Source organism: Silurus aristotelis (assembly GCF_946808225.1).
Source record: "Silurus aristotelis genome assembly, chromosome: 2".
Lineage (NCBI taxonomy): Eukaryota > Metazoa > Chordata > Actinopteri > Siluriformes > Siluridae > Silurus > Silurus aristotelis.
This window is the reverse complement of record NC_139575.1, coordinates 33,315,874-33,340,412: the sequence shown is the minus strand read 5'-3', so window position 1 is coordinate 33,340,412 and position 24,539 is coordinate 33,315,874. Positions and strand designations below refer to the sequence as shown.

The 24,539-nt window shown below is 39.9% G+C and overlaps 1 protein-coding gene across 3 annotated transcripts in view; it reads left to right on the top strand.

Moving 5' to 3' along the window:
- LOC310715806 (cytoplasmic phosphatidylinositol transfer protein 1-like) overlaps positions 1–19,881 on the top strand; it is a 61,604-nt gene extending 41,723 nt beyond the window's left edge. The window contains exons 2-9 of one of the 3 annotated variants that reach the window (XM_083522515.1): positions 4,529–4,677; positions 7,359–7,452; positions 12,257–12,328; positions 14,743–14,838; positions 15,669–15,824; positions 16,217–16,280; positions 16,977–17,116; positions 17,955–19,044. In XM_083522515.1, coding sequence (XP_083378641.1) covers positions 4,529–4,677; positions 7,359–7,452; positions 12,257–12,328; positions 14,743–14,838; positions 15,669–15,824; positions 16,217–16,280; positions 16,977–17,116; positions 17,955–17,960 — 777 coding nt within the window. In that variant the 3' untranslated portion in view covers positions 17,961–19,044. Of the gene's footprint in view, positions 1–4,528; positions 4,678–7,358; positions 7,453–12,256; positions 12,329–12,738; positions 13,208–14,657; positions 14,839–15,668; positions 15,825–16,216; positions 16,281–16,976; positions 17,117–17,954 lie in introns of those variants that run through there. The other 2 variants (XM_083522514.1, XM_083522516.1) reach the window with 2 other exon arrangements.
- Positions 19,882–24,539: the final 4,658 nt, after the last annotated feature.

Genomic DNA, 24,539 nt, shown 5'->3' with positions numbered 1-24,539 from the left:
TATGTCTTGACAACTGGGTCAGAGCATCTCCAAAACTGCTGCTCTTGTGGGCTGTTCCCGTTCTGCAGTGGTCAGTATCTATCAAAAGTGCTCCAAGGAAGGGACAGTGGTAAACTGGTGATTAAATTGAACTGAAGGCTGGTCTGTGTGGCCTGATCCAGCAGACGAGCTTCTGTAGCTCAAATTGCTGAAGGTTAATGCTGGTAATGCTCGACGGGTCAGAACTGTTTTGGCAGGAAAAGGGGGACCAACATATTAGACAGGTGGCATAATGTTATGCCTGATCGGTGTGTGTGTGCGTGTGTGTATATATTTTTAGGGTTTCCATTTGTAGCAAAGGTGTCAATAATTCTGCCCCTGACAGCTCCGCACACACTCGACGAACTCATGATGAATGATCCAGTGGCTAATGCGACTGTCTTATTTTTTTTTTGTGCGAAGTGGTGAAGCTTCCAAACCTTTTTAAATCAGCGAGTCCCTGCTGCACCTACAAAACGCTGCATACAGACGTGTAAAACTAAATATCTGTCTAGAGTCTTCACTTGCAGGCAGGCTATTTTTAGCTCTCGCTGTTCCACCCACCCACCCACACTTCCACACTTGGAGCTGCAAAACATCGATTCTCGGCCGTGATCGCAGCATTGCGCTTTGCACTAACGATGTATGCAAACGAGAGCTCAGAACCACAAGTCGGTCTGAATGTTGTGATTGGGTTCCTGTACGTGTTTAGTGTAGGTGTTTTGATCAGACAAACAGGTTTTTTTTTTTGGTTGTTGTTTGGTTCCTTCATTGCAGGACATTGATGTTTGAATTGTTTATTTTAAGTTGCTCTGGTAAACAAAATGAGCCACATTCAGGCAGCTTGGTGACCCCCCTAATTTATCTTTGTGTCTCCGTTTTACGTCCTCTATCTCTATTTTGCCCATACCCTTGATTTCTGACCATTTCACTCTCATAGTTTGCCTCTCATAGGAATCCAGTTTTAGAAATTTAGTGCAAAGTCTTTTTTTCCCATCTTTTCCACACGCCACGTCCTGTGGTCATGGGAGACCAGGGTAGAGCCGAAATCGGGATTGTGTGACGGTGCGACCCTTTGCTTCAGCTCCTGCTCCACTTTTCATCAACGTCACCCTAATTTCAGTGTCGTCCAAAAATATCAAGTTTCCCCAGAACTCCTACGACTGCAGGCGTCACACCGGTGATGCCGGAATCAGGCCGGATGCAGAGGGACTCCGGGGATGTGGTCCAAGGGTGCAAAAAAACATCTCTTATGATATGGAATATGAAGCTTGCAGCATCGTGGCTGAATTGTGGTCCACAAATAGCGTGAAGTCAGCGAGAGTGTCATATCCTCGTCTCATCAGCATGAATCATGCTGCTCTCAAGCTTGTCACTGGGGCTCCGGAGCGCGGATGGATTTATGCACAATTTTATTTTCGGATGACATCTAGAGACAGGGTACTGTACGCCTAACTGATTGTGACAGTGAAAACACCATCTGTATCAGACAGGGAGCAAGGGACAGCACCAGGTCCTGAAAACCATCTGCCATAATATATACGTACAGTCGTGCACTAGGATATAGAGATTAGGCTTCCAGAGCCCGTGATTAATCATGGCTACGAATAAATAAATCCAAAATGAGTCACCAGGGAGAACTCCGCAGCCGAACATAGATGCAGCAGTTGAGTTCGAATCGATTTGCATGAAATGCTGTGTACATTAATTCACTCCAATATGGAGATGCCAGAGGCTTTTATTTCTCTCATCGAATGAAAAGAAGGCAATCGATTATAAAGCCCATCATGTTTAATTTGCACGATATACATGCGTGTGTCGACATGAATCTTGTGCGTTCGTGCTGTATACAGTGGTATTGAGGGCCTGGAATTTAGCTTCGGGGTTCTGTATCTATTAAAAGTGGTCCAAGAAAGGAATACTGGATGTTAGACACATGCCGCTTCTTCACCTTCCGCTTGAGCATGCCCTACAGGTGCTCAATAGGTTTCAGGTCTGGAGACATGGAGACTAACCTTCAACAAGGCAGTTGTCATCTTGGCTGTGTGACCCTTGCGAGGTCTGTTCCGAGTGGAACACATCTTGGAAAACCTCTGTATAACTCTGGCCACTGTACTGTTACTCAGTTTCAGGGTGTTACTGATCTTCTTACAGCCTCAGCCATCTTTGTGTAGAGCAACAATTCTAACAAATCAGTTCTTTAACCTGAGGTGCTGAACATACTTTAACATGATGAATAGGACATGAAGCTTTGCATGGTTACACGACATACAGCTGTTATCACTTGGGGTGTACTCACTTTTGTTGGCAGTTATTTAGACAATATAATGGCTGTATGTTGAGTTGTTTTCAGAGGACAGTAAATCTGTACTGCTATACAAGCTGCACATTGGCTACGCTAAAATGTTACATTTCTATAGTATCGTCCCTTGAAGTTATACTAAAACGGTTGCTGAAATGTGGGGGGGTGTACTCACTTTTGTGAGATACTGTGAGCAACAGCAAAACTGGAAAGATTATTGATTTCCTTCAGCCTCAGGATTTCATGGTTATAACTCCCATCATGAGCGAAATGCTGGAGCTACAGAAATCCTTGCTGAAATGATGAGCTCAGTGTGAATGTCTTTTCCAAACCAATACCATCATTATCTCCATTTTATTAGTTTTTTTTTTTTTTTTTTTTTTTTTTGAATCTCCTGCAGGCTGATGCTGATTTTAATCATTCATCCTCTCAGTTCTCTGCTGTACTCACTTTTTTGCTCTGTTTCTCTCTCTCTCTCTCTCTCTCTCTCTCTCTCTCTCTCTCTCTCTCTCTCTCTCTCTCTCTCACTCCTCTTTTGCTGAGTACACAAAGCGAAAGTAGGTAATAAATTATTTACGGGCTCTCAAGCCACTGGCTCGTGAGTCTGGTTTCTATTTTTAGAAGCATCTGGCCGCCTCCTGGGACTTCAACAAGCACCGTGAGCGATCGTGGCGCAACAGATTTAGTAATGGACGCTGGCGGATCTGCTATGCTCAATATTTGTTTAACTCATATTCTTATAGGTGAATAAATTAGACATCCTAATGAGTGAAGATGCCCTCGCTTTTTTATTTATTTATTTATTTATTTTTTATTAGATAGCTAATTAGCTTGCCTAAAGGTGTCTTGTCGTTAATGTTGTTGCATCACAGCATGCACTTACACACATCTTTTAGACACAGTTACAGCTGCAAAACCATCTTCCAAATGAGGCTTCAAGAGTTGATTCATGAATAGATGAAGCACTACAGCCGACTAGAAGCCGAACTGCAAAACATTCACTGATTTGTTCCTGTTAGGATGATTTGTTTTTAAATCTATTATTTCTGTACTGATGCAGATGATGCCCTCATGGGGGTTGTTTTGGGACAGAGGTCCTGGAACTTTAAGCAGAAATGACATTGAGCATACTGTCTGCTTACACACAACCATGAAAGCAAAATGATCAGCTCTGATATAACAGGGTTGGGAGGAAAACTAGCAGCACACGTTTCATATAAATTTGGCCACCGATTTTGGTCGAAAATCTTTTCTGACATGCAGAAATGTATATGTAACTGGTTAGTCATTAGAGGTGATAGTATCTTCTGAATAATTTCCCAGATCCTGCTGCTGAAAAACATCTCATCCATGGCATTAGCCAGGTGATGAGTTGTACCTGGTTTTCTCCAGACGATTGCCATTCAGGCCAACCTGTGTTTCTCATATTCTGAAAGACTTTCAGGTGCCCCTTTGCTTCCATCTGGTCATGCTGTCGTACAGACCTGTTGGTGGAGTTCTGCAAAGATGGTTGTTGTTCTGGAAGGTTCTCCTCTCTCCACAGAGAAATGCTGGAGCTCTTTCAGAGTCACCATCGGGTTTTTGGTCACCTCCCTGACTAAGGCCCTTCTCTCCTGATCGCTCAGTTTGGTCGGGCGGCTCCACTCTATAAAGAGTGTCTCGGAGGTCTACAGTCAATTCCTTGGACTGTTAACTGTAGGACCTCATATAGACAGGTGTGTGTCTTTCCAAATCATCTCTCATCAACTGAATTTACCACAGGAGGACTCCAATCAAGTTGTAGAAGCATCTCAAGGATGATCAGTGGAAACAGGATACACCAGAGCTCCATTCAGTGTCATGGCAAAGGATGTAAATACTATGTGATTTTCATTTTTTTTCATTGTAAAGATTTCTTCTTTTACATTGTGATGATGGGGTATTGTTTTTAGAATCTTGAGGAAAATAAATTGAATAAGCTCTCTCGCTCTCTTTCTGTGACAGTAATATTAATCCCCCACTACTTTTTCAAGCATCCACCTGATCAGGTTAAGGCAGATATCAGAGCTCTGTAAATCTGCTAAGATCAGGAGAGAAGATGGAGTTCAGCCGGTTTTGTTAAGTTTATGTATTTACATCAGAATCCCAGTAGCTTATAGTAACATTTAGGAAAGAGTAACATCACCTCCTAGATGCATAACATTAATGTGTGTGTGTGTGTGTTTTTAGTACAGGATCGGGCAGCTGTATATGATCAGTAAGCACAGCCACGAGCAGAGTGAGCGAGGAGAAGGAGTGGAGGTGGTGCAGAACGAGCCCTTCGAAGACCCGACGCACGGCCACGGGCAGTTCACAGAGAAACGAGTCTACCTCAACAGGTGAGCGGTCAGCGACTCGCACGTTTAACACAGCTCAACATTTTCAACCTAAATATGGTGATGGTCAGGAGTCCGTGTCCATTCAGCTTTAGAGTCTAGTTTCCCTTCTCATACGCGTTCCAGCTCCAGCAGCTGAGATAAACATGGTTTTTGGGAGGACAGAAAGGTAATGTATCGCATACCAAGGGTTGAGGAAAGTGCCTTGAGGAAGGGAAAACCTTTGCAGAGATTTAATAAAAAATTAAGAAGGCAAGGTGCATACAAGGGGGAAAAAACCAAGCGACAATTTAAGAATACATGTTTAAAATGACTAAGCTGGACTTATGAAGGTTGATGGAACAGCTGTGTCAGCACAGTGGTCACATTGTGCTTACACACCAGTTTCTAGAGTTGGCTGCCCTTTTAATGGAACGGTGGATAGTATGAGGAGGGGAATGTGAGAGAGAGAGAGAGAGAGAGAGAGAGAGAGAGATGCTGATGCATCTGGCAAACTAAATTTTTGGATCAAAGCCGGTGCACTATGGTAATCTTAATACCTAATAAAAAAATTAAACAATGTGACCAATCGATTTGTAATAGGCTCCTGATTATGAAAGGCATTTTTTTTCCCTGCCGATATTTCTTTTTTAAGTAATTTCTTCCCTGCACGGAGCAGTCGTGTGTTTACATGAACATGCTAATCAATCAACGATGGCTACCAGAGGAGCAGAAGAACAAAATCCAAATTGCATGAGTTTTGTGATTGGTTGCACCATAACTACTGCAGACTTACAATACAAAATATGGTGTACACTTTGACTTCTGTCATTAATCCTTTGTTTTACTTTCTCTGTAATCCTGTCCTCAGTCCTGTCTGCTCGGATCGGTTGGAACGTGGCGCGTAAATCATTCGGGGAATTTCGCGGTGCCTTTTGGTGCTTTGGCGTGGAAAGCAAAGCGAGGCGATCGACACCGAGCGCCGCAGATGCTTCTAGATCCTCATTAGTGGCGATGCTTAGAAAAGGCACTTTTCCAGTCGATTCCCCAGCGTTTCTCACCACCAACTGGACACCAATCTGATCAGCTCGTCTGTCGGCGTTAGCGTTAACGTTATAGCCGGCGAGTTAGGGCTGGATGATTAATAAAGTTTAATGAAGTTGTGATTACGGGGGAGTTCTGCCCTCCTCCCGCGAGCATGTGAGAAAGCTCGGGCGGCGCCAATAAAAACGCTCTGGTGTGAAAAAACGTGGGTTTCAGAACCGCGCCGTTGCCCTCAAACTGTCGCAGTGTGCACTGCCAATTAAACAGGGTTTTTTTTTTTTTTTGTGTGTGTGGGGCTCGGTTTTTCCTCGTGAGGCGCAGTCGCCTTCAAAGGGTGTTGCGTTTAATTGCTTCTGATGTTGCCAGTTTTTTTGGGGGGGTGAATTCAGCCTCGGCCCACGCACACACTCCAAAGACGCATGCACTGTTCCTGGCAGGCTTTAATAGTCATGCATCTGTTAAAGCAGGCAGGATCTACTGGACCCACAGGAGCATGAAGATGTGGTGTGTCGTGACTCTATATGTCACGGACACGCTTCGGGCTAGAAAGGCGCTCGGCAGACTGGTTTCCTTTTCGCTCTGTTTTTTTTTTTCCTCTCTTCTCTTGAACTTTATAGCTCGGGTTTAGCAAATTAGCCATGATAAGATAAGAATGGAGTGGGGGGTTGTATGAGGAAAAACGAGAGTGCATGTAGGTGTGTTTAAGAGACTATGCCAAAGAAAGTAGGGTCTGTAAGAGGAGATTGGGTGTGTATGTGCAGGGGAGAGAAATGCTATTGCACCCCAGGCCCTGAATCCCATTTGTAAGAGAGATACAGCTCCTTTTTTTTTTTATTTTGCATTACGCAGATAAAACCCATTACGGAAATAGGGCCAACGCTTCTGCCTCGCGGTCTCTTAGATTGTCATGAAAGACTCCATTATGTCCGGTGGAACCTTATGTCTGTGCTTTAAAAAAATACAAATAATTATTACAAGAAAAAAGAAGTAAAGGCTTTAGTATGCGACAGATATTCGACTAGAATAACAGTGGTATCGTTGTCTTTTATTGCTGTTTTGAGGCACATGGTAGCCGAGTTACACTCTAAAACAGCTATAGTTTTTACAGACCACTAAAAAATTATCCTTTGTAATTAATAAGTCTCGACGTTTTGTACACGTTCTCTATTCCCAAATTTATTGCCGTTCGATAAGCATCCATTAAAATCGTCCAGGTCTGCGTTGTTTGTTTTGAAACCCGTTCGATATTGATCAAAACATGATCCTGCCAGACGGTACGTTTCCCTTGGGAATAAGCTGCATTAAGGAGGAAAATGCATTTTAATTAACCGCCTTCACATTGTCCTTTAGAAACGCTATAGGCTACGGAGAAAACGAGCAAACGGGGTCAGTTCGACGTCTCAACCGATAAAGCCTGGCGCTTTTTTCCCGCCATTTTTTCACACCCATTTGTTCACCTACCAATTCCCATCCATAGCATTACAGTGCTTAGCAGCCGGGAAAGGTGATAGCTAACACGTGCTTCCTCCATCATTTCGAGCATGCTGCTTACGCTGCACCAGAACTTGGGCTGGTATTCTATCCAACACCTAAACAGTATATTTTCTTTAGTGTTGTCTTTTTATGGATCTGTAATAAAGCCGTCCTCTTTCTGTTCACAGCAAACTGCCCAGTTGGGCGAGAGCGGTGGTGCCCAGAATCTTCTATGTGACTGAGAAGGCATGGAATTATTATCCGTACACCATCACAGGTAAAGTCAAACGAGCACAAATCTCCTCTCCAAAATCTACTGCAACATCTGATGATGGATAACAACATTGACATTTGTTGTTGAGAGTCAAAGATAATCAGGACACTTCACACATCTCCAAGGAAGCACATGTTCTCCTTCACCACCACCTTCCTGGACTTATCGCTTAGAACCTAAATGAAAACCCAAATAATTGAAAATCGGTTAGGAAGTGGTCTTCTCCACATTTTCAGCAACACTACATCGTGTTCCAACACTTATTTGCCTTAAACACACCAGTTATGATCCCACGTCTCTTAGCACTTAGAAGAGAGGAAATGTTTTACAGAAGGATTCTTCGAATAAAGCGATACCACCTTTTAGTGTGAATGAATCACCTCAATCGCCTTAAGGCAATTAGGTTATGGATATGAAGACGTTCTAAAAGCATGTTAATAGCCCCAGTTAACAATCTGGAAATACTTTTCCCATAAAAGAGCACAGTGAGATGAAGAGAAAACATGAGCGAGTGCAGCACTGTGGATAGATATGATCTGGCACATCTATTATTTTTACTGTATATTGTTACATTTCCGAGGGTATAATTACATTGCAATATAATTCAGCTGTTCTGCTTTAATTGTGTCCATCTCTTTTGATTATTATTTGGATTAGCATTTTGCACTGAGGCACAGCTAAAAGCACAGGTGTTTTATACACTTCTGAGAGTCCCAGCTTTCTTAAGATTTGTCTTAAATAAATAAACATTTTCTTGTGATGCCTTTATTCTCAGGATAATTGGAATCACACAAGGCAGAGCTGCTGCATGGATATAAGATTAAATAATAATCTCGACTGTCATATAGATATTGTTGCAAATTCTGGGAATTTTCAAGACTGGAAGCTTTCAATGGGAGTTTACAGGAATTGATGGGAATAAACTGGGAAGTTACAAAATTGCAGGTGAGCCTATAACAGAGAACTGAAATGTAGTTGGAAAGAAAAGTCTTGCTGCAACAACCACATCAAAAGAAATGTATTTAACAAACATCAATCACGTGCACACAGCACATTGAGGCCACGCCCCCTAGATGCACTGTGCATTCCTCCATAAAACATTATTTCTTAATAACCTTCTTGTTTATTGTGTATTGATGTAAATTCCATAAGTATTACATAAAATTATCTTTACAACTTTTTTGTGCTGTGTGTAAGCTATTGTGCAACAACATTACACTAAATTGAAGAAACCGAATTTCTAATCAATTCTCAATTCTAATAAATTCCTGGTAAGTTTTTCAAACTTGAAATATTTCAAAATTCCCCAGATGAAGTTCCCATAGAAAGTTTCCATATATTTTTCCGCCGCTTGGCAACCCCACATATAGATATAGTGAAATCCGTTTTAAAAACGATGCACGAGTCCAAACAGCTGAAAGAAAACTGCAGATTTATTGGTGATTGTTTTTAAGCCTGGTGCACCGGGTTCCTCACCACGTTATAGTATGGTATGGCAGAAAGATCTCCATATCACTGAAATACCTACCTTACAAAACACTACCTAACTGTTTTCCACCGGTTGCCTTGAAAACATGTTGCTACACTTCATTCCACAAAGCGAGGTAATGGGTCTGTTGTCTCCGATTAGAATCCTTCTGAAAGTTCAATAGGGTGAAAATCTCATGTGATGATATGCCTGTTTATGCGAACACGATGGTTCCTGTGAATATTTGTGTATCGTACATTTACCGAATCGGTGCAGATACAGTAGCTCAGAAATAAATTTTCCACTCAGTACATGCTTTGGCGCGTTTTAGCCGCACCTGGCGTCTAAAAAGGGTCCCTTAGTAATTGCAGCTTTTCGCACATGGTGTCGATTCTGTAGTTTGTGCTGCACGGTTAGATCCCTCATCCACTCCCTTCTCATCTCCCACTCTAAATGACCCCGAGCTTTATTCATGTCACTGCGAAACTTAAAAATGAGCCATGTTTTTTATTTCCTCAGCACGGGGAAAATGCCATTTTTATTAGGACATAATATACTTGGGCGGTTGTCAGTTAATTTAGGAGGGATGCCCAAGTATCATCGTGTGTGGGAAACACTGCTGTTATTTTCAGTTGGTTATATAAAGTCCACGGGAACTTTTTCAGGAACAGCTTCAGGTTTGTTTGCTTTTTCGCCAGAAACTTTTCTTATGAAACTTTTTTTTTTCTTCTGCTAAATGAACAGTCTTGTCATCTGATGATATTTAATAATCACGAGCCAGGTTGCATTAAAAGACTGAGGGTGCTGGGAACAGAAAACAGAAACCGGTCCAGAAAACGTACACTTAGTGTTTATAGAAGTTTGTTAACGTTGAGGTGTTAATCTTGTTCTCTCCTTTCTCTTTTACTCTTTTCTGCACCTGGGCCTGAATGCTTGACCTCCCCCTGGCTGCAGAATACACAGTAAGTCTCTCTTCAGTCTCTTCTAAACACATTACAGTGATGTAAAAGCTATATGGTAGCTGAGTGGTTAAGGCATTGGGCTTTAGCTGGAAATCCCAGCCACACCAATCTGCCACTCTTGGGCCCCTAAGCAAGGCCCTTAACCCCATTACTGCTCATTTGTATGAATGAGATAAATAAAGTCGCTCTGGATAAGAGCATCTGCCAAATGCAGTGAATGTAAAAGACCTGGTGTTAAATTCTGATCATATTCTGATCATATTTACCAGATGATACGTTGGTGTGAAAAATGATTTTCTCACTTTCACTAAGCTGCCATGCCTCATTTTATATATTTTTTTTTATCTATATATCATTTCATCACGACTAGCTATAATTCTCTTTATCAGTCTAGTCTTGTGATCCGCTTCCTGCAACATGGACAAGTATTGGGACACCTAGTTTTTCCAGTCATATGTGATTCTTATCTAGACTGTTACCCCAAAGTTAGAGGGTGTCTTTGAATGCGGTTAAATGAAATTTTCCCTTCACTTGAATTGGGAGATCCAAACCTGTTCCAGCATGACAATACCCCTGTGCTCCATTAACATCTGTTTTATATGGGAGTGAAAGATCTTGAGTGGCCTGATATAGAGGTTTTTTTTGTTTGTTTGTTTGTTTGTTTTTTATGTCAACCCTATTAAACATCTTTGGAAAGAATTGGAACACTAATTGCACCCCAGGCCTCCTCACTTTACGAACACCCTTGTGGCTGAATGAGTACAAACTCTGGTGGAACATCTTCCCAGGAGAATTGAGGTTAATGTGGAATGGGAAGTCGGCTAGTCAGCAGATATTGTGTGACGTGTTGATGATAGCAGTCAAAGAGGAAAGGGTAATGGGGGGGGTGACACGAAGTCTACATTAAAATTAAATAACCACTCTTTACAACTGTGATGAGCAGAAAAGCATGTTCATGAGCTAAAATTGCAGAAAGTCCACACTGTGTGAAAATCACAGATCAGCAATTTCTAAAATGCTCAAGTCAAGCTGCCAGGCACCAACAGCTAAATTCAGTGAGATGATTTTCATTCTGATCTTGATTTGTATAAACTTAGACATGATCGGCAGGTAAGTGTGTGTGCATGTATTATCCAGCTATCATGGCGATATTTAAAGGCCTGATTCATGTTACTACCGTGTTCCGTGGCGTTTCGAAAGCGGTTTCACCCGCTGACAGTGGTTCTGGTAAACGGCCAGTAAATGTCTTCCGTTCGTCTCTTAAAGTTGGAGACAAACTCTTCAAAGTGAGTCACTGCTATTTCTGTTAAATGCAGTGGGGGTGGCTGGGGTGGAGCTTGGGGGGCTGAACAGGAAACACAGTGACTCAGCGGAGAGAAGAGACGGTCCTAACATTCAACTCTCTTCTTCACTGCCATCTATCATTTCTTCTCCTCTCTCTCTCTCTTTTTTTCACCCCCCCTTATCCCTCCATCTCTCTTTTTCGCCCACGCTTACTAAGGTGTCATTTGCAGCAACTTTCTTTGCCATAAACGGGGTTACCATGGAAATCTGTTTTCGTGTGTTTCTATGTTGTTAATAATAGCTTTAATGGTCTTGTAGAGGAGATCTCACAAATCACATGCACTGATCAATGCAGTTTAAAACACATGCGTTTCCTGTTCGCTTTCGAACTGTAATTTTTAGCAGCACGTTCTCCGAAAGTTCATCTGCAGGTCCTGACTGTAGCCCGGTATACCGCAACAGGCGGCCGTTCGTTTCCTACAGCGGGGTGCAATGCGATTCTGGCAGCAGTGACGAGAGGAATTCACACTGACGTTTTCTCAACTCTGATCGTTTGATAAAATGCAATCGAGCCCATTTTAAAACGTGACTTTATAGATACAGTGTGCACACTGCAAAAAAATAACCGTCTGTTACCCCGCCTGCCAAATGTAAGAAATAAATGCATGATTTAAAACTAGAAACAAATAGAAATATATAAGATAATTACACTTAGTCAGATTTCTGGAAATTGAAAACTAGAATTTTTTTTATTTTTATTTTTTTTATTAAACAGTTTGTTTTTCTTCATTTCTCAAAACCAAAGCTACTAAAAAAGAGAATTTCTCCTAATTAAAAAATTGTCATTATTAAATAGTTTTAAAATGAGAAAGTATTTAAACTAAAAACTAGGTTACTATTAAATTATTTAATTTAATTCAATTATTTATTCAAATGAAGACTGTCTTGTACCACACAGTAGTTACGATGCAAAAACAAAGCAAAATGCCTCAACTAACTGAAATCGTAAGTCTTGATTAATTGTTGAGGTTTTTGCAGCGTACGTGTTGAGCAGCTAAGATCCGCATAACTCCTTCTCTTCTTTCTTTTTTTTTTTAGTGTTCGTTTTTGCCAAAGTTCTCCATCCACATAGAAACCAAGTACGAAGACAACAAAGGATCCAATGACAACGTGAGTACATGAGCACTGAGTTTTCTGTCTGGGAGTCTTCTACTGTCAACAAACCTTTCAGGTGTATTATTTTTTCTCCTCCAACACGTGTTAATGGGGTTTTTCTCTCACGTGCTCCTTGACGGCATGTGTTAACCCACATGCTTTCACCAAATTGATTTCTGGATCGAGCCGCATTTGGCTACGTACAGCTGAACAGATTCTTCGGCTCGTTTGTCAGCGTCTCGGTTAGCGATTCTCCTCGGAGCGAATTCGACCAAATAAGTAAATAAAATTGTCAAAGGCAAATGACAGTGTCTGTATGCTAATGTAGAAAAAGTAATACCGTCCCGAGACTGAGGAATGTCACAGTGGAACAGAATAAATAAATGAGGTGGGAGCTCAGTGGTTAAGGTTTTGGACTCTGGATCAGAAGGTCATAAGTTCAAATGCCTGCACCACCAAGCTGCCACTGCTCAGCTCTTGAGCAAAGCCCATCAATTGCTCAGTTGTAAGTTGCTCTGGATAAGAGGTTCTGCTAAATGCCAAAAATGTAAATATTTTGAATCTAGTTCGAATGTAAAGTATTATGTCCATATTGTCCCTGGGGGGGTTTCTTTTCCCTTTCTCCATGACATTGTCACACTTTGTCCTCTACTGCAACCTGATCACTGCAATCTCCACCCTGCTTTTTCTCACTCTCACTCTCACTCACACACACACACACACACACACACACACACACACACACACACATGCTCTTACAGTGTTAAATTATAATGCAGTCAATCCACAGTTATCTCACCACTCACACAATCTCTCTCAATCTCAATCTAGCTCTTTATTCCTCTCTCTCTTTCTTTCTTTCTCTCTCTCTCTTTCTTTATTTCTTTCTCTGTTGTGGTAAGGTTAGGTTCTAATAGCTCAGGTATTGATCAGGCAGACTGTACCGGACTCGAGGGCAGTCAGGGCATCTGCAGAGAGATTCAGAACACACACACACACACACACACACACACACACACACACAGAGATCTGGGATTGCCTATCTTGCAATATTTCCATTTCACTCAGACCCTTTACTGTCTCACGTTTTTTTTTTTTTTTTTTTTTAAAGGGTTTGATGCATTTCGATTGAGGCAGTAAACCTCAGAATCCAGGGCAGCATCTCAGCTGAGTGATATATGCAAGGCAGAAATACCCTCAATTATCATAGTCATATTATATAAACCATAAAAGGGTTTTGGTGCAGAGGAAGGAACCTTACATTCTCTAGAGCGTGCAAAACTCCACACAGAAGGTAATCAGAGCTTAGTGTAAAACGAATAATATATGCTGTATAATATTTATATTTACAGTGGTCAGTAGGGTGCAGTTTAGCCATGGTGTATGATTTTAAAACAGGCTTATTCCCAGTATTACAGTCTAGCTTTGCATCATTGCAGATTCTGGGATTATGAGACTTCTAGCTGTTTAGCTCAGTGGGTGTGAATGTCACATGTGCGGGGGACTTTTCTTATACCCTGTGATTTTCTCCCATTGAAGGAGTACAGAAGATTAAGGGAGCTATTGTGAGCATTATAGGCAGAGCAAACCTGCTCGAGCTCTTCTCACAGTCCTTCCTCTCTCTCTCTATCTGTCTCTATCTCTGTTTTTCTCTCTATCTTTCACTGTGTTTTCGTGCCTGTAGCTGTGTGTTGCTTGTCCTCCCCCAGAGCACATTGAGACTACTTAGTGAGTGAGCACACAAGCAGCACTGACAATCTTTCAGCCTCTATAAACACGTCTGGAGTCCTTATTTTGTTGCACTGAATGGTAGTTTTGCATGAACTCATACTAAAAGACATATTTTGTTTTTCAATGCCTTGTGTAATATAAGTCAACTTTAAAGCCACATCTCCCTCTAGTGGAAATATTATGAAATGAAAAGTATGGCGGAAATAAAAGCAGTGCAACACTGTAGGACTTTGTTGTCATTTTAATCACAAATTGAAATTTGGAGCCCAGATGAAGATCGTCGGAAACATGCTGTTCCTTTGGAACTTTGTGAATTCCCTACTACTAAAGACAATTGAAGTGCGCAATTGTTGCTTCTTGGAATCTTCTTTAGACTTACAGCGATCAGGCATAACATTATGACATTCTAACATTATGACCAGTGAAGTGAATAACACTGATTATCTCCTTATCATGGCACCTGTTAGTGAGTGGTATTTATTAGGCAGCAAGTGAACATTTTGTCCTAAAAGTTGATGTGTTAGAAGCAGAAAAAATGGGCAAGCGTAAGATTTGAGCGAGTTTTCTCCAAAACTCTATCATATCTATCAAAAGTGCTCCAAGTAAGGAACAGTGGTGAACTGTGTGTGTGTGTGTGTGTGTGTGTGTGTGTGTGTGTGTGTGTGTGTGTGTGTGTGTGTGTGTGTGTGTGTGAGCAGATTTTTGAAAGTGAGCTGAAGGACCAGGAGCGAGAAGTGTGTTTCGTTGACATTGCTTACGATGAGATTCCAGAGCGCTACTACAAGGAGTCAGAGGTGAGCAAGCACAACCCATCTGAGGAGCAAACATACCACAATGCAGTTTTCTTTTTTAAGAGCCTTTATTTGTCACATGTACATTACAGCATTGTGAAATCTTTCTTCGCATATCGAAGCTTGTTAGGAAGCTGGGGTCAGAGTGCAGGGTCGGCCATTGTACAGCATCCCTGGAGAGAGGGTTATTAAGGGTCTTGCTCAAGGGTCAGTGGCAGCTTCTCTGTCCTGGGGATTAAACCCCCAAAATCCTGATCAGGAAGCCAGAGCTGGGTCTTTTCAATATGTTTTTAGGGTTATCTATTTTTTTATTTAATTATTATTATTATTATTTTGTAGTTTTTTTTTTTGTTTGTTTGTTTTTTTTTGTTTTTTTTGGGGGGGGGGGTAATTCTGATTTAAATGATGTCATTGTTGTTTCTGGTTATTTCTTCTTAATGATAATTTGATGACACAAGAATCTTTTACTGTATTTGTGTATGTATACGATTTGCCCGTTTTACCATTAGCAGCTCTGGTAAGCAACTGAACGAATTGAAATTTTCCGGTTGTCTTCGGCATTGTGTTTTGAATCCAATGGGCCATTTCGATCGTAATGGTGCTTTCTTTACGTTAGCTTTACATAGCTTTATAAATGTCACATTTACTACAAATAAATAAATGGCCAAACTGTTATATATTTCCTATACAAAGCCAATAACCTGGAATATTATTAAACTTTAGATTGTAGCTTGTTTGTTAATTATACTGATTAATTAAACAAACCCTGAAAAACCAGCAGTAGAGCTAATCATCTGTTAAAAAAAAATAATTAAATAATCCTCCATGTGCAGGATCTGCGCTATTTTAAATCGGAGAAGACGTCTCGCGGCATGCTTCAGGAAGGCTGGCGGGACACGGAGACTCCCATCATGTGCTCCTACAAGCTGGTCACCGTAAAGTTCGAGGTGTGGGGCCTCCAGACACGTGTGGAGCAGTTCGTGCACAAGGTACAACACCCCCTTTGGCTAAGTTTAGGGAGCATGCATGAATTTATGAAGCAGAAATGCATAATGCTTTATTTAATAGATACAGTTGCTCACAGTTAAATGAAAGTAAAAATTATAGTTAAAGAAAATGTAAATAATCTGATGCAGATTTATTGAATGATAAATAATACCATGCAATGTCTATGTACCTTTTGTATTCTTTCTTTTAATATAAGATTGGTTTCAGTGCATGTTTAATATTGTATAAAAAGGTTTGTCATTCTGTGCATATAATTTTCTAATTTCATTTATGTATCAGCAACAAGGGGATTATATATTATTTATTTCAATCATAATATTTGAATTGGACATAAGACCTTCAACCTTTTTTTTTTTCCTACTATTTTCCTTAGGTGGTGCGGGACGTGTTGTTACTGGGCCATAGACAGGCCTTTGCCTGGGTGGATGAGTGGATCGGTATGTTTCAGGCAGGGCTGCATTACACTAATCATGCGCTATAGCCTTAAAGATATATCACAGTGTGAATAGCAACTTGTTTCAGTGTTTGGTCATGTGACAAGGAGGTAAGTGCAATGAAATAAATTTTAAAAAGTAAAAAAAAAAAAACTGATGCTGAAATCTGAAAACTGAAATCAAGTTGTCACTCTCACCATATTCTAACATGAAGTCGCCTGTAATGTTTCTCTTTTCTTTCTTTGCTTTGGGATGAAAGTTGAATTTCGCATGATGCAAGATCCTCAATTTTGTTTTTTAAGATATGATTCACTTTTTTTGCTTGGGAATGTTGCCCTTTATTTCCCCCACTTTAAACTTCCCAATTTTATATTGTGGTAAATTTGCATCACATCAGGCTTGCCATCTCTCTGCCTTCCACTTCTTCTTTGCCTCTTCCTCAGTTTTTTTTTCTTTTTTTTAAATCCTTGCTCAAATAGGTTCCCCACGGCCGAAAAAAGCTAGATCTAACATCTTCTCACCTCGATCGCTGACTAACCCCTACAGAAAAATCCTTCTCGCTCTTCTTCTGGTTCCTGACCCTGAAACCTAACCTTCTGACACCACCATGCCCTTCCCCCGCCCCACCACTTCCGATCAGTGTTCCTAACTGAAGATGTCGATGATTTTTGCCCCACACTCTCCCCCCTGCCTTTGCAGATATGGATTTGGAAGATGTCCGGGAGTACGAGAACCAAATGCATGAGAAAACCAACATTAAAGTTTGCCTTGAGCAGCAAGAGCATTCCACCAATTCATCTCCATCTCTGGATGGCTTAAAGATCCTTGACAAAGTCAGCGTATGTGTGGATTTAATTTCAAATATCTTTTTTTTACTAATTTTTTTTTTCTTTATTTTTATTTTATTTTTTGCAAGATCCACCCTTCAGTCCTTATTCAGTTTAAATATGGGAACAAGGTCACTGTTTCCCCTGAAATAGAATCCCAGACTTTCCATCTTTCTTAACCATGCAACTCCATAATCCAACATCCAGCATCCTGTATGCATTCTGACATCACTTCCTTTCTTTAATGTAACAAGTGTGATGTACTGGAGGTGGTATCAAAATGTTTCGAGACGCTTTCGGTCTCTTTCTCAGAGTTTCCTCCCTCAGACACCTTTAAACCTGCTACGATTCATACGACTGATTACAGCATCGCCGTAAACTTGCTGAATCATGTCAAACGTCTCGGTGACAGATTTGCCCAGATTCACGCAGAATTGAACGTTTGCTCTTTGCTCCAACTTGCTGTCCTTGATGAAATCGCAGATGCGGTAACGCAGAACAGCTCCGGTTGCACGGCTCCCGATTTACTCGGGACAAAGTCTTTTGTCACATTGACTATTGGAGCTCAGTGCTTCCTGTGACTGTACGTGCAGCCTTGTGCTGCCATCTGTTGGCCTGTTACAAAACTTGTCTCGAATCTTTTTTAAATCACCATGTAAATATTTTTAGAACCGTTTTATAAACTTTATAAAAGTGCAATTGTGTTGAAATGCGTTTGCTTTTGAAGTGTGTATCATCAGTGTGAAAATAACAGCATCGAATAAAACAACAAAAAAGTCATGACCTAAAGATATATTTCATGCTCTAATTGTATTTAAATATTTGTTTCTTTATTGAATTTTTTTTTAAGACATGACAATGGATGAGGTGAGAGAGTACGAGCGTAGGAGCCAGGAGGCCACCAACCAGAAGATCGGCATGTTCCCTCCTTCTATTTCCATTGGCGAGATGCCACTCTCGTCTCTGGCTCCCAGCGGCCCGGCCAGTGCTCCATCCACCCCACTTTACACCGACGCCCCAGAGTTCCTTTCCGTCCCCAAAGAGCGGCCTCGAAAGAAATCCGCCCCCGAAACGCTCACTCTGTCCGAACCTGGCCAGTCGGTGCCTGTTCCCGCCCCTAACCACACCTCTCTCAGCCCAGCGTCCAATGAGACGGAGTGATTCTGTCTGTGCCACACCTCTTCGTGACTTCTTCCTTCAGTCAGGATTTTGTAAACACGATTCACTCACTCGGCTCCTTCCACTTGCTCCGTGTTGCAAATTTCTAAAAGACTCCAGTTTCTGACCATGTAAATGGGCTTCCTCGTTTCAAGGTAGCCTCCGACTCAAACAGTTTATATTTTCTCATATTTAGAAACGTTAAAATATCTGCATTCGGTTATTGTGATGCGTTTTTCTGTCACAAGTTTAAAAAAAAAAAAAATCATAAAGGCTACTTCTGAAGGCTTGTTCTAAACAACTCGTTCTTTTTATTTCTCATTTTATCATGAGATCATTTAATATGATTAGGTGACGACCCCCTGTGGCTTAAATACTGTTGCCTTAGCAACGACAAAGCAGGTATTAGCCCTGATTAGGATCATGAATGAACATGAGGTGTCATTCTGAACTTTGAGAGTTATTTTCTTTCTGCTCCGTTGAAAATGCCTTTCGGGGAAAAGAAACAGAGCGGTGCATTTCTGCTTACACCAGTAGCAGAGCTGCAAATTCCAGACAGGAAAAAATGTAGAAATCTGTATGGATCTCATATCAATATTTATACTGTACATTCAAATATTTTTCAATGATATAATGGACACTTTTTTTTTTTTCTTCAATGCCAAACTGCATCTCATAACATTAAGGAAGATAACCAAGAAGTCTGAGACCCCTGAAAATCATTTTCAACCCTATTTTCACTTAATTAAGTAACAACAACTTGGAATCGAAATTAATAAAAATATTTTTTTGCTCATTTGTTTTAAGGACCACATGTCCCCATTATACTGAACCTTTTCCTTTCTTTTTATTGGGAAAAAGATTCGTTCTTTGATTCATTTTAAATTTTTGTTTATCCCCTGATTTTCAGCGCGCTCTCAGACTTTAGGTTTGTACCGTTTATTATTGTTTTTTTTTCTTTAAAAAAAAAAAAAAACGTATTTCAAAATATTTTTTTTACTCACTTCCATTTAGCCATATCCACGCTCCTGCAAATGCGCCTAATCAGAATGCTTCTCAGGTCTTCATTGGTGCCAGCCTTTCCGAAGCCACGGCAGGAAAAATCCGACACCCTCTCTCAGATATTCCAATAACATAGCCATCCAGGATTCCAGGGTTTGTCCTTACAACCCGGATTTGTCTTAATAGATGTCTTGGCTCTACTTTAGAGAAGTTCTCTATAGCCATTGCTACAGAAAAAAAAAAGCGACGTTTTAGTCCAAAAAGTGTGGAAGTGGCATATATGACAATCTGATCATTAACCACAGCAGGGGTAAAGGATAGCGTGGGGTAGAAGATCTAGAAGGGCATAATGTTCTAATCGATAGAAATTTCTTTTTTTTTTTTTTTTTTTAAGTATGTACAGAAAGTCTGCATGTATGAATGATAAAATTCCTAACCGTTATTCTTCATGAGTTCGCCTCCAGCTGTAAGAACAATTCCACATATCTGAGAATACCATTGTTTGTTTGTTTTTTATTTGTTTTTTTATTCTGCTTAGTTTCTGTGCCCGGGTTTGTGCACGTTCTTAGTTTGGAAAGAAACAAATAAACCGCTTTTCTAGCTGCTGCTCCCACTTACATTGTAGTCAGGGTTAATGCAAAGCTGCATGGACTGTTCACAGGGTCTGTAAAGTCCTGTGTATATGCATACAAGGGGCACAGACTGCTGGCGAAGCTGATTTTTGATTAATGTAGACGACAGTGCACTGAGCATGCGCCCAAGAAAACAGCAGCTCCATCAGTGCCTCTGCATGCACCTGTAAATAGATCAATCCATTGATCTCTTTAATATGTTTAAACATTTCCAAACTGATGAGCAGTTTTTCTCTTTTTTTTTTTTTTGGATCTCATTTCAATAATGACTGGGAGGAAGTGTGAAGCACCTTGAATTTTATTCTACAACTTGCACCCAGAGCCATTTTTGACACAAAAAATAAAATACTTGACAGTGTTGCTACTTGAATTTTTAATATTGTCCTAAACTCTCCAGGGAATCATTTAAAAAGTATTAAATTTTACTTTCTTTTTGAATTTTTCCCCCCCAAATAGGCTACAATGGTAAACATAAAAAAATAACTTCTCAACAATGAATTTCTGAATTAGACATGTGCTGATATAAAATGTTCAAAATCATGGTAATTGACAAACTGATCTGTTTATTATAATTGTGTAGAGGATTGTGTGGAAATGACCACAGTGTCAGCAAACAAAATTTACCGTACAGCAGGGATGTCTCGAAAACCAGAAAATATTTTTTATTGGAAGTGCACACATTTGCAGTATATCTTACAAAATAAATGTGCAAAACCTGGGCTTTTAAACTAACCTCACTACTTTGATCCAAATCTAGCTCAGTTTGGCGTAATAAATGTGTTTCTGGCAACCCTGCTGTATGTATGTTTCTCTTCACCAGGCCACAAAATGCACTATATGGACAACTGACCATAAAATTTGTTATATTAACCTCCCTTCTACTGGGAAGATGTTCCACTAGATTTTAGTGTGTGTTCATTCAGCCATTATGGTGTTAGTAGTCATCCCAAAGGTGTTAGATGGGTTGAGGTTAGAGCTCTATAGCAGGAGATCTTTCACGTCGTATCTTCCAAGCATATCTTCAAGGAGCTGAGTTTGTGCATAGGGGTATTGTCCTGCTGGGAGAGGTTTGAGTCTCCTAGTTCAAGTGAAGGGTAATGCTAATGCCATCCTATACAATTGTGTGCTAACAGTTTGGAGAAGAATTCTTTTCAGTTGTATTTCACAACCCCCGATTTCAAAAAAAGTTGGGACAGGGCCATGTTTACCACTATATAGCATCATGTCTCCTGTCTGTATTTATCTGCTAACTGAGGAGACCAGCTGCTGAAGTTTTGGAAGAGGAATGTTGGTCCATGTGTGTCTGATACAGGATTCTACCTTTTCAACAGTTCTGGGTGTTCTTTGTTGTGTTTTATGTTTTGATGATGTTTAAAGGTAAAAGGTCTAGAGTGCAGGCAGGTCAGTTCAGCACCCGGTCTCTTAATAGATGCAGTTTGTAGTTCGCTCGAATATGCAAGTTTATTGTATATTAATATTATCAAACATTTTCTTAATAGAAGCATTTGTTGCTCTTAAACCTGTATATACATCGTTGAACATTGATGGAGACTTTCCAAATGTGCGAGCTGTTTAATTTTAATAACATACTTTTTCCAGACTTTTGTTGCCCCTCCCAACTTTTTAGGTATTGGGGTTGTAATTCTCCTAAAAAATCAACCTAAACTGGCGTGGAGCGAGGCGTCTTTACCACAGATACCAATCTTCATAGTCAACCCGAATAAACATGAAGTGGTCTTATCTTAAAGCAAAAAAAAACCTCTGACTGCATCTTTAAATTCTAATGTTATATATAATGGCAAGACAGCATTTTCTTGTTATCTTTACAGATCGAATTTAGAGGCGTGTCCCTGGTGGAGGTAAGAAATGTTTCTATAAGTGGAGTTTACTAAAAGGAGAAGGAACTATTGTCCTGCCCATATTATTCGTAATAAGAAAGCAAAGAAGACATCTAACCTGCTGCTGCGTTTGGAGATGTACATTAATGCTGTACCTGTATTGCCACATGAAATGATATTTTACTGTGGTGGTAGGTAAAGCTATAATTCCAATGTTCTGCATTACATGAACAGAATTTGCAGCAGCAGACTAAATGAGCTGAAGGTGTTTCATGAATACATGGAACACTTGTTTTTAAAGTTCGTAGTACAATTGACGAAACTGTTGCCATGGCATTAGCAGTGTGTTTACCAGAACGAACCATTGTGTTATGGAAATGATCACCAACTCAGTTTTATTAGGAAGCTTCAATAGGTTGTTCGTGAAAGCACTAAGATAAGGATCACAAGGATTCATTAATTGGAAGATCATGAGTTCAAATCGCAGCGTCACCAAGCTCCAACTCCGGGGCCCTTAAACAAGGCCCTTAAATGCTCAGTTGTATAAATGAGATCATTGTGAAGTCACTCTGAATAAGGACATCTACTAAATGCCAGGAATGTAAATCATGATGTTGCAGATTTCTATCAGCACATGTCTGTAGGACTTGCAGCAGGTCCTAATTGTCACCAAAAAAAAAAAAGGGAAAAATATCTAGTAAAACTCCACACAGCACCTTGTACTTTTTTTTGCACCTCAATGGCAGGAAATGATTTCCCTCCAAACCCACTGTTGTGCTTCTGCCTGAACTGGGTTTGTAAATATACATTTTGTACAGATTTAGTTTTTATTTTTGACATGTGGATGTGAAGTGAAAAACTATTCGGTATTGATATTTTTATTTTGCTTCTGCTTGTCATTGGAAGGTTGTTATTTTACACTTTTCTTGCTCTAACTGTTTTTACTACACAAACGCCTCGATGGTCAACAAAAATGAGCCAGATGAAAATGTTGTATTTGCTAGTCTTGCTTTTTGTTGCGAAATTTCTTGTTTTGCGGCGTAGCATGACTTAGACGACAAAGATTCAAGATTCTGTGGTTGGGGTTTGTTCGGTTTAGTTCTTTAGGGAATTTTTCGATATTTTTTTTTGTACATTTCGATAGTGGTTTTGTGTTGATATTTTTGCGGTTTGCTCTTTAATTCCTCTGTGGCCTGTTCTCCATCAGTAGCTGTGAGGTGATTTAGTCGTCTGAATCGAATCAGCCCCGCTATTGATCTAATAGTTGAAGGCATTATTACTTACTGTAGGTTTACATCTATTTGTAATGAAATACTCAAACGTTGAAATGATCACAGTAGCTGAAGAACATTCTACATGTAGTCCCCATTTGCTGTTATAATAACCTCCACTCTTCTGGGAAGATGTTCCACTAGATTTTGGAGTATTTGCACAGAAAACTACCTGCCTCACTAAGAAACATTTTAAACCAGAATTATGGTTATGATTTGCCTTTTAATTTAAATAAAGTGATAAATAAGTCACATGATCAGTGTCGGAGCGGTGATGTAACTCCTTTCAGCAGACATTTGAGACATGACTAGAACAGCATATTCCAATTCAAGTTTAAATAAAGTCCTTCCTGAAGTTAAAAGATTCACGTCCGGTTCACCTCTACAGCCTCTACCTAAACCTAAAGCAGGAAGTGATTATATTTTTACAAATGTCGATACAATATTGTGTTAAATATTTTTTTTAAGCAATTATTTCTCCGAATCCCAACCCTGAAAAAAACACAAAACAACAAAAAAAAACCTTAAATTTCTGCTCTAAAGCCATAATTTTAGAAATCCTGATGCGATTTTTAGTTCTGGATCTTGTTTTATCCTTGTGGTGTTGTTTTTTTTTTTAAAGTAAGACAATTTTATAAGTGTCTTCACTTCTCTTTTGCATTCCTCATATCTTGCTTTGCCGACAAGGCCTAAAGTTGGGGACCAAGCATTTTCGTTTCCTTTTCAGCAACGAATTTCTTGTGATGTCATGCTGCCTGACAAGGCAGCCTCCTTCCTAAGAGAGTCCTCATCCGTGACCAAGTTCCATCCTTTTTGGCTTCTTTAGTTTTCTGTATAATTTTTTGGTTTTGAATTATTGTAACTATTGTTTTCCTATATCTTGTAGCAAATAAAATCTGACTTGCTATAATGGAGTTGGTGTCGCTTATGTCGGATTTCCTGCAATAATGTTTCTTAGAAATGAATGAGAAGTATAGATAAATCATCAAATACGATATTTTACTTATTATTAGCTTATTAATTCCCTAGACTTTATTGCTGTAATAATATTAGAACAAAGCAGTGCAGCTCATAGAGCTGAGTTACTTAAACCAAAAGTCGATATTAGCTTGCAGGATGAATGTGTTTATCACTGCATAGAGTATCAGATTCCTTACATCTGCTATACACACCTTTAGCACTGAAGCAAAAAAAAAAAAAAACCCCAAAGCAATTTTTTTTTATTTTTTATAAATACAGAGGATACAAAGAAATCCACACTCCGGACTCCAGATCGTTTTCCTGCTTATAGCAACCAGTATTATTTGAGTGAAAAACAGCGCCCCCTGTTGGGACCTTGAGCAAGACCCTGAAACTTCTCAGTTGATTAATGATATCACTTAGTCAGATAAGTCCAGCTACCAAAATGCCCTACATTTAAATATATTTAATTTTCAAGTAATTTGAATACGTCTATTGGACATTTTTTCCTCTTTATTTTTTTTATATAGCAAGATCTGTAAATCTTGTGTTCACGGCTCTCTTTGAATCATTT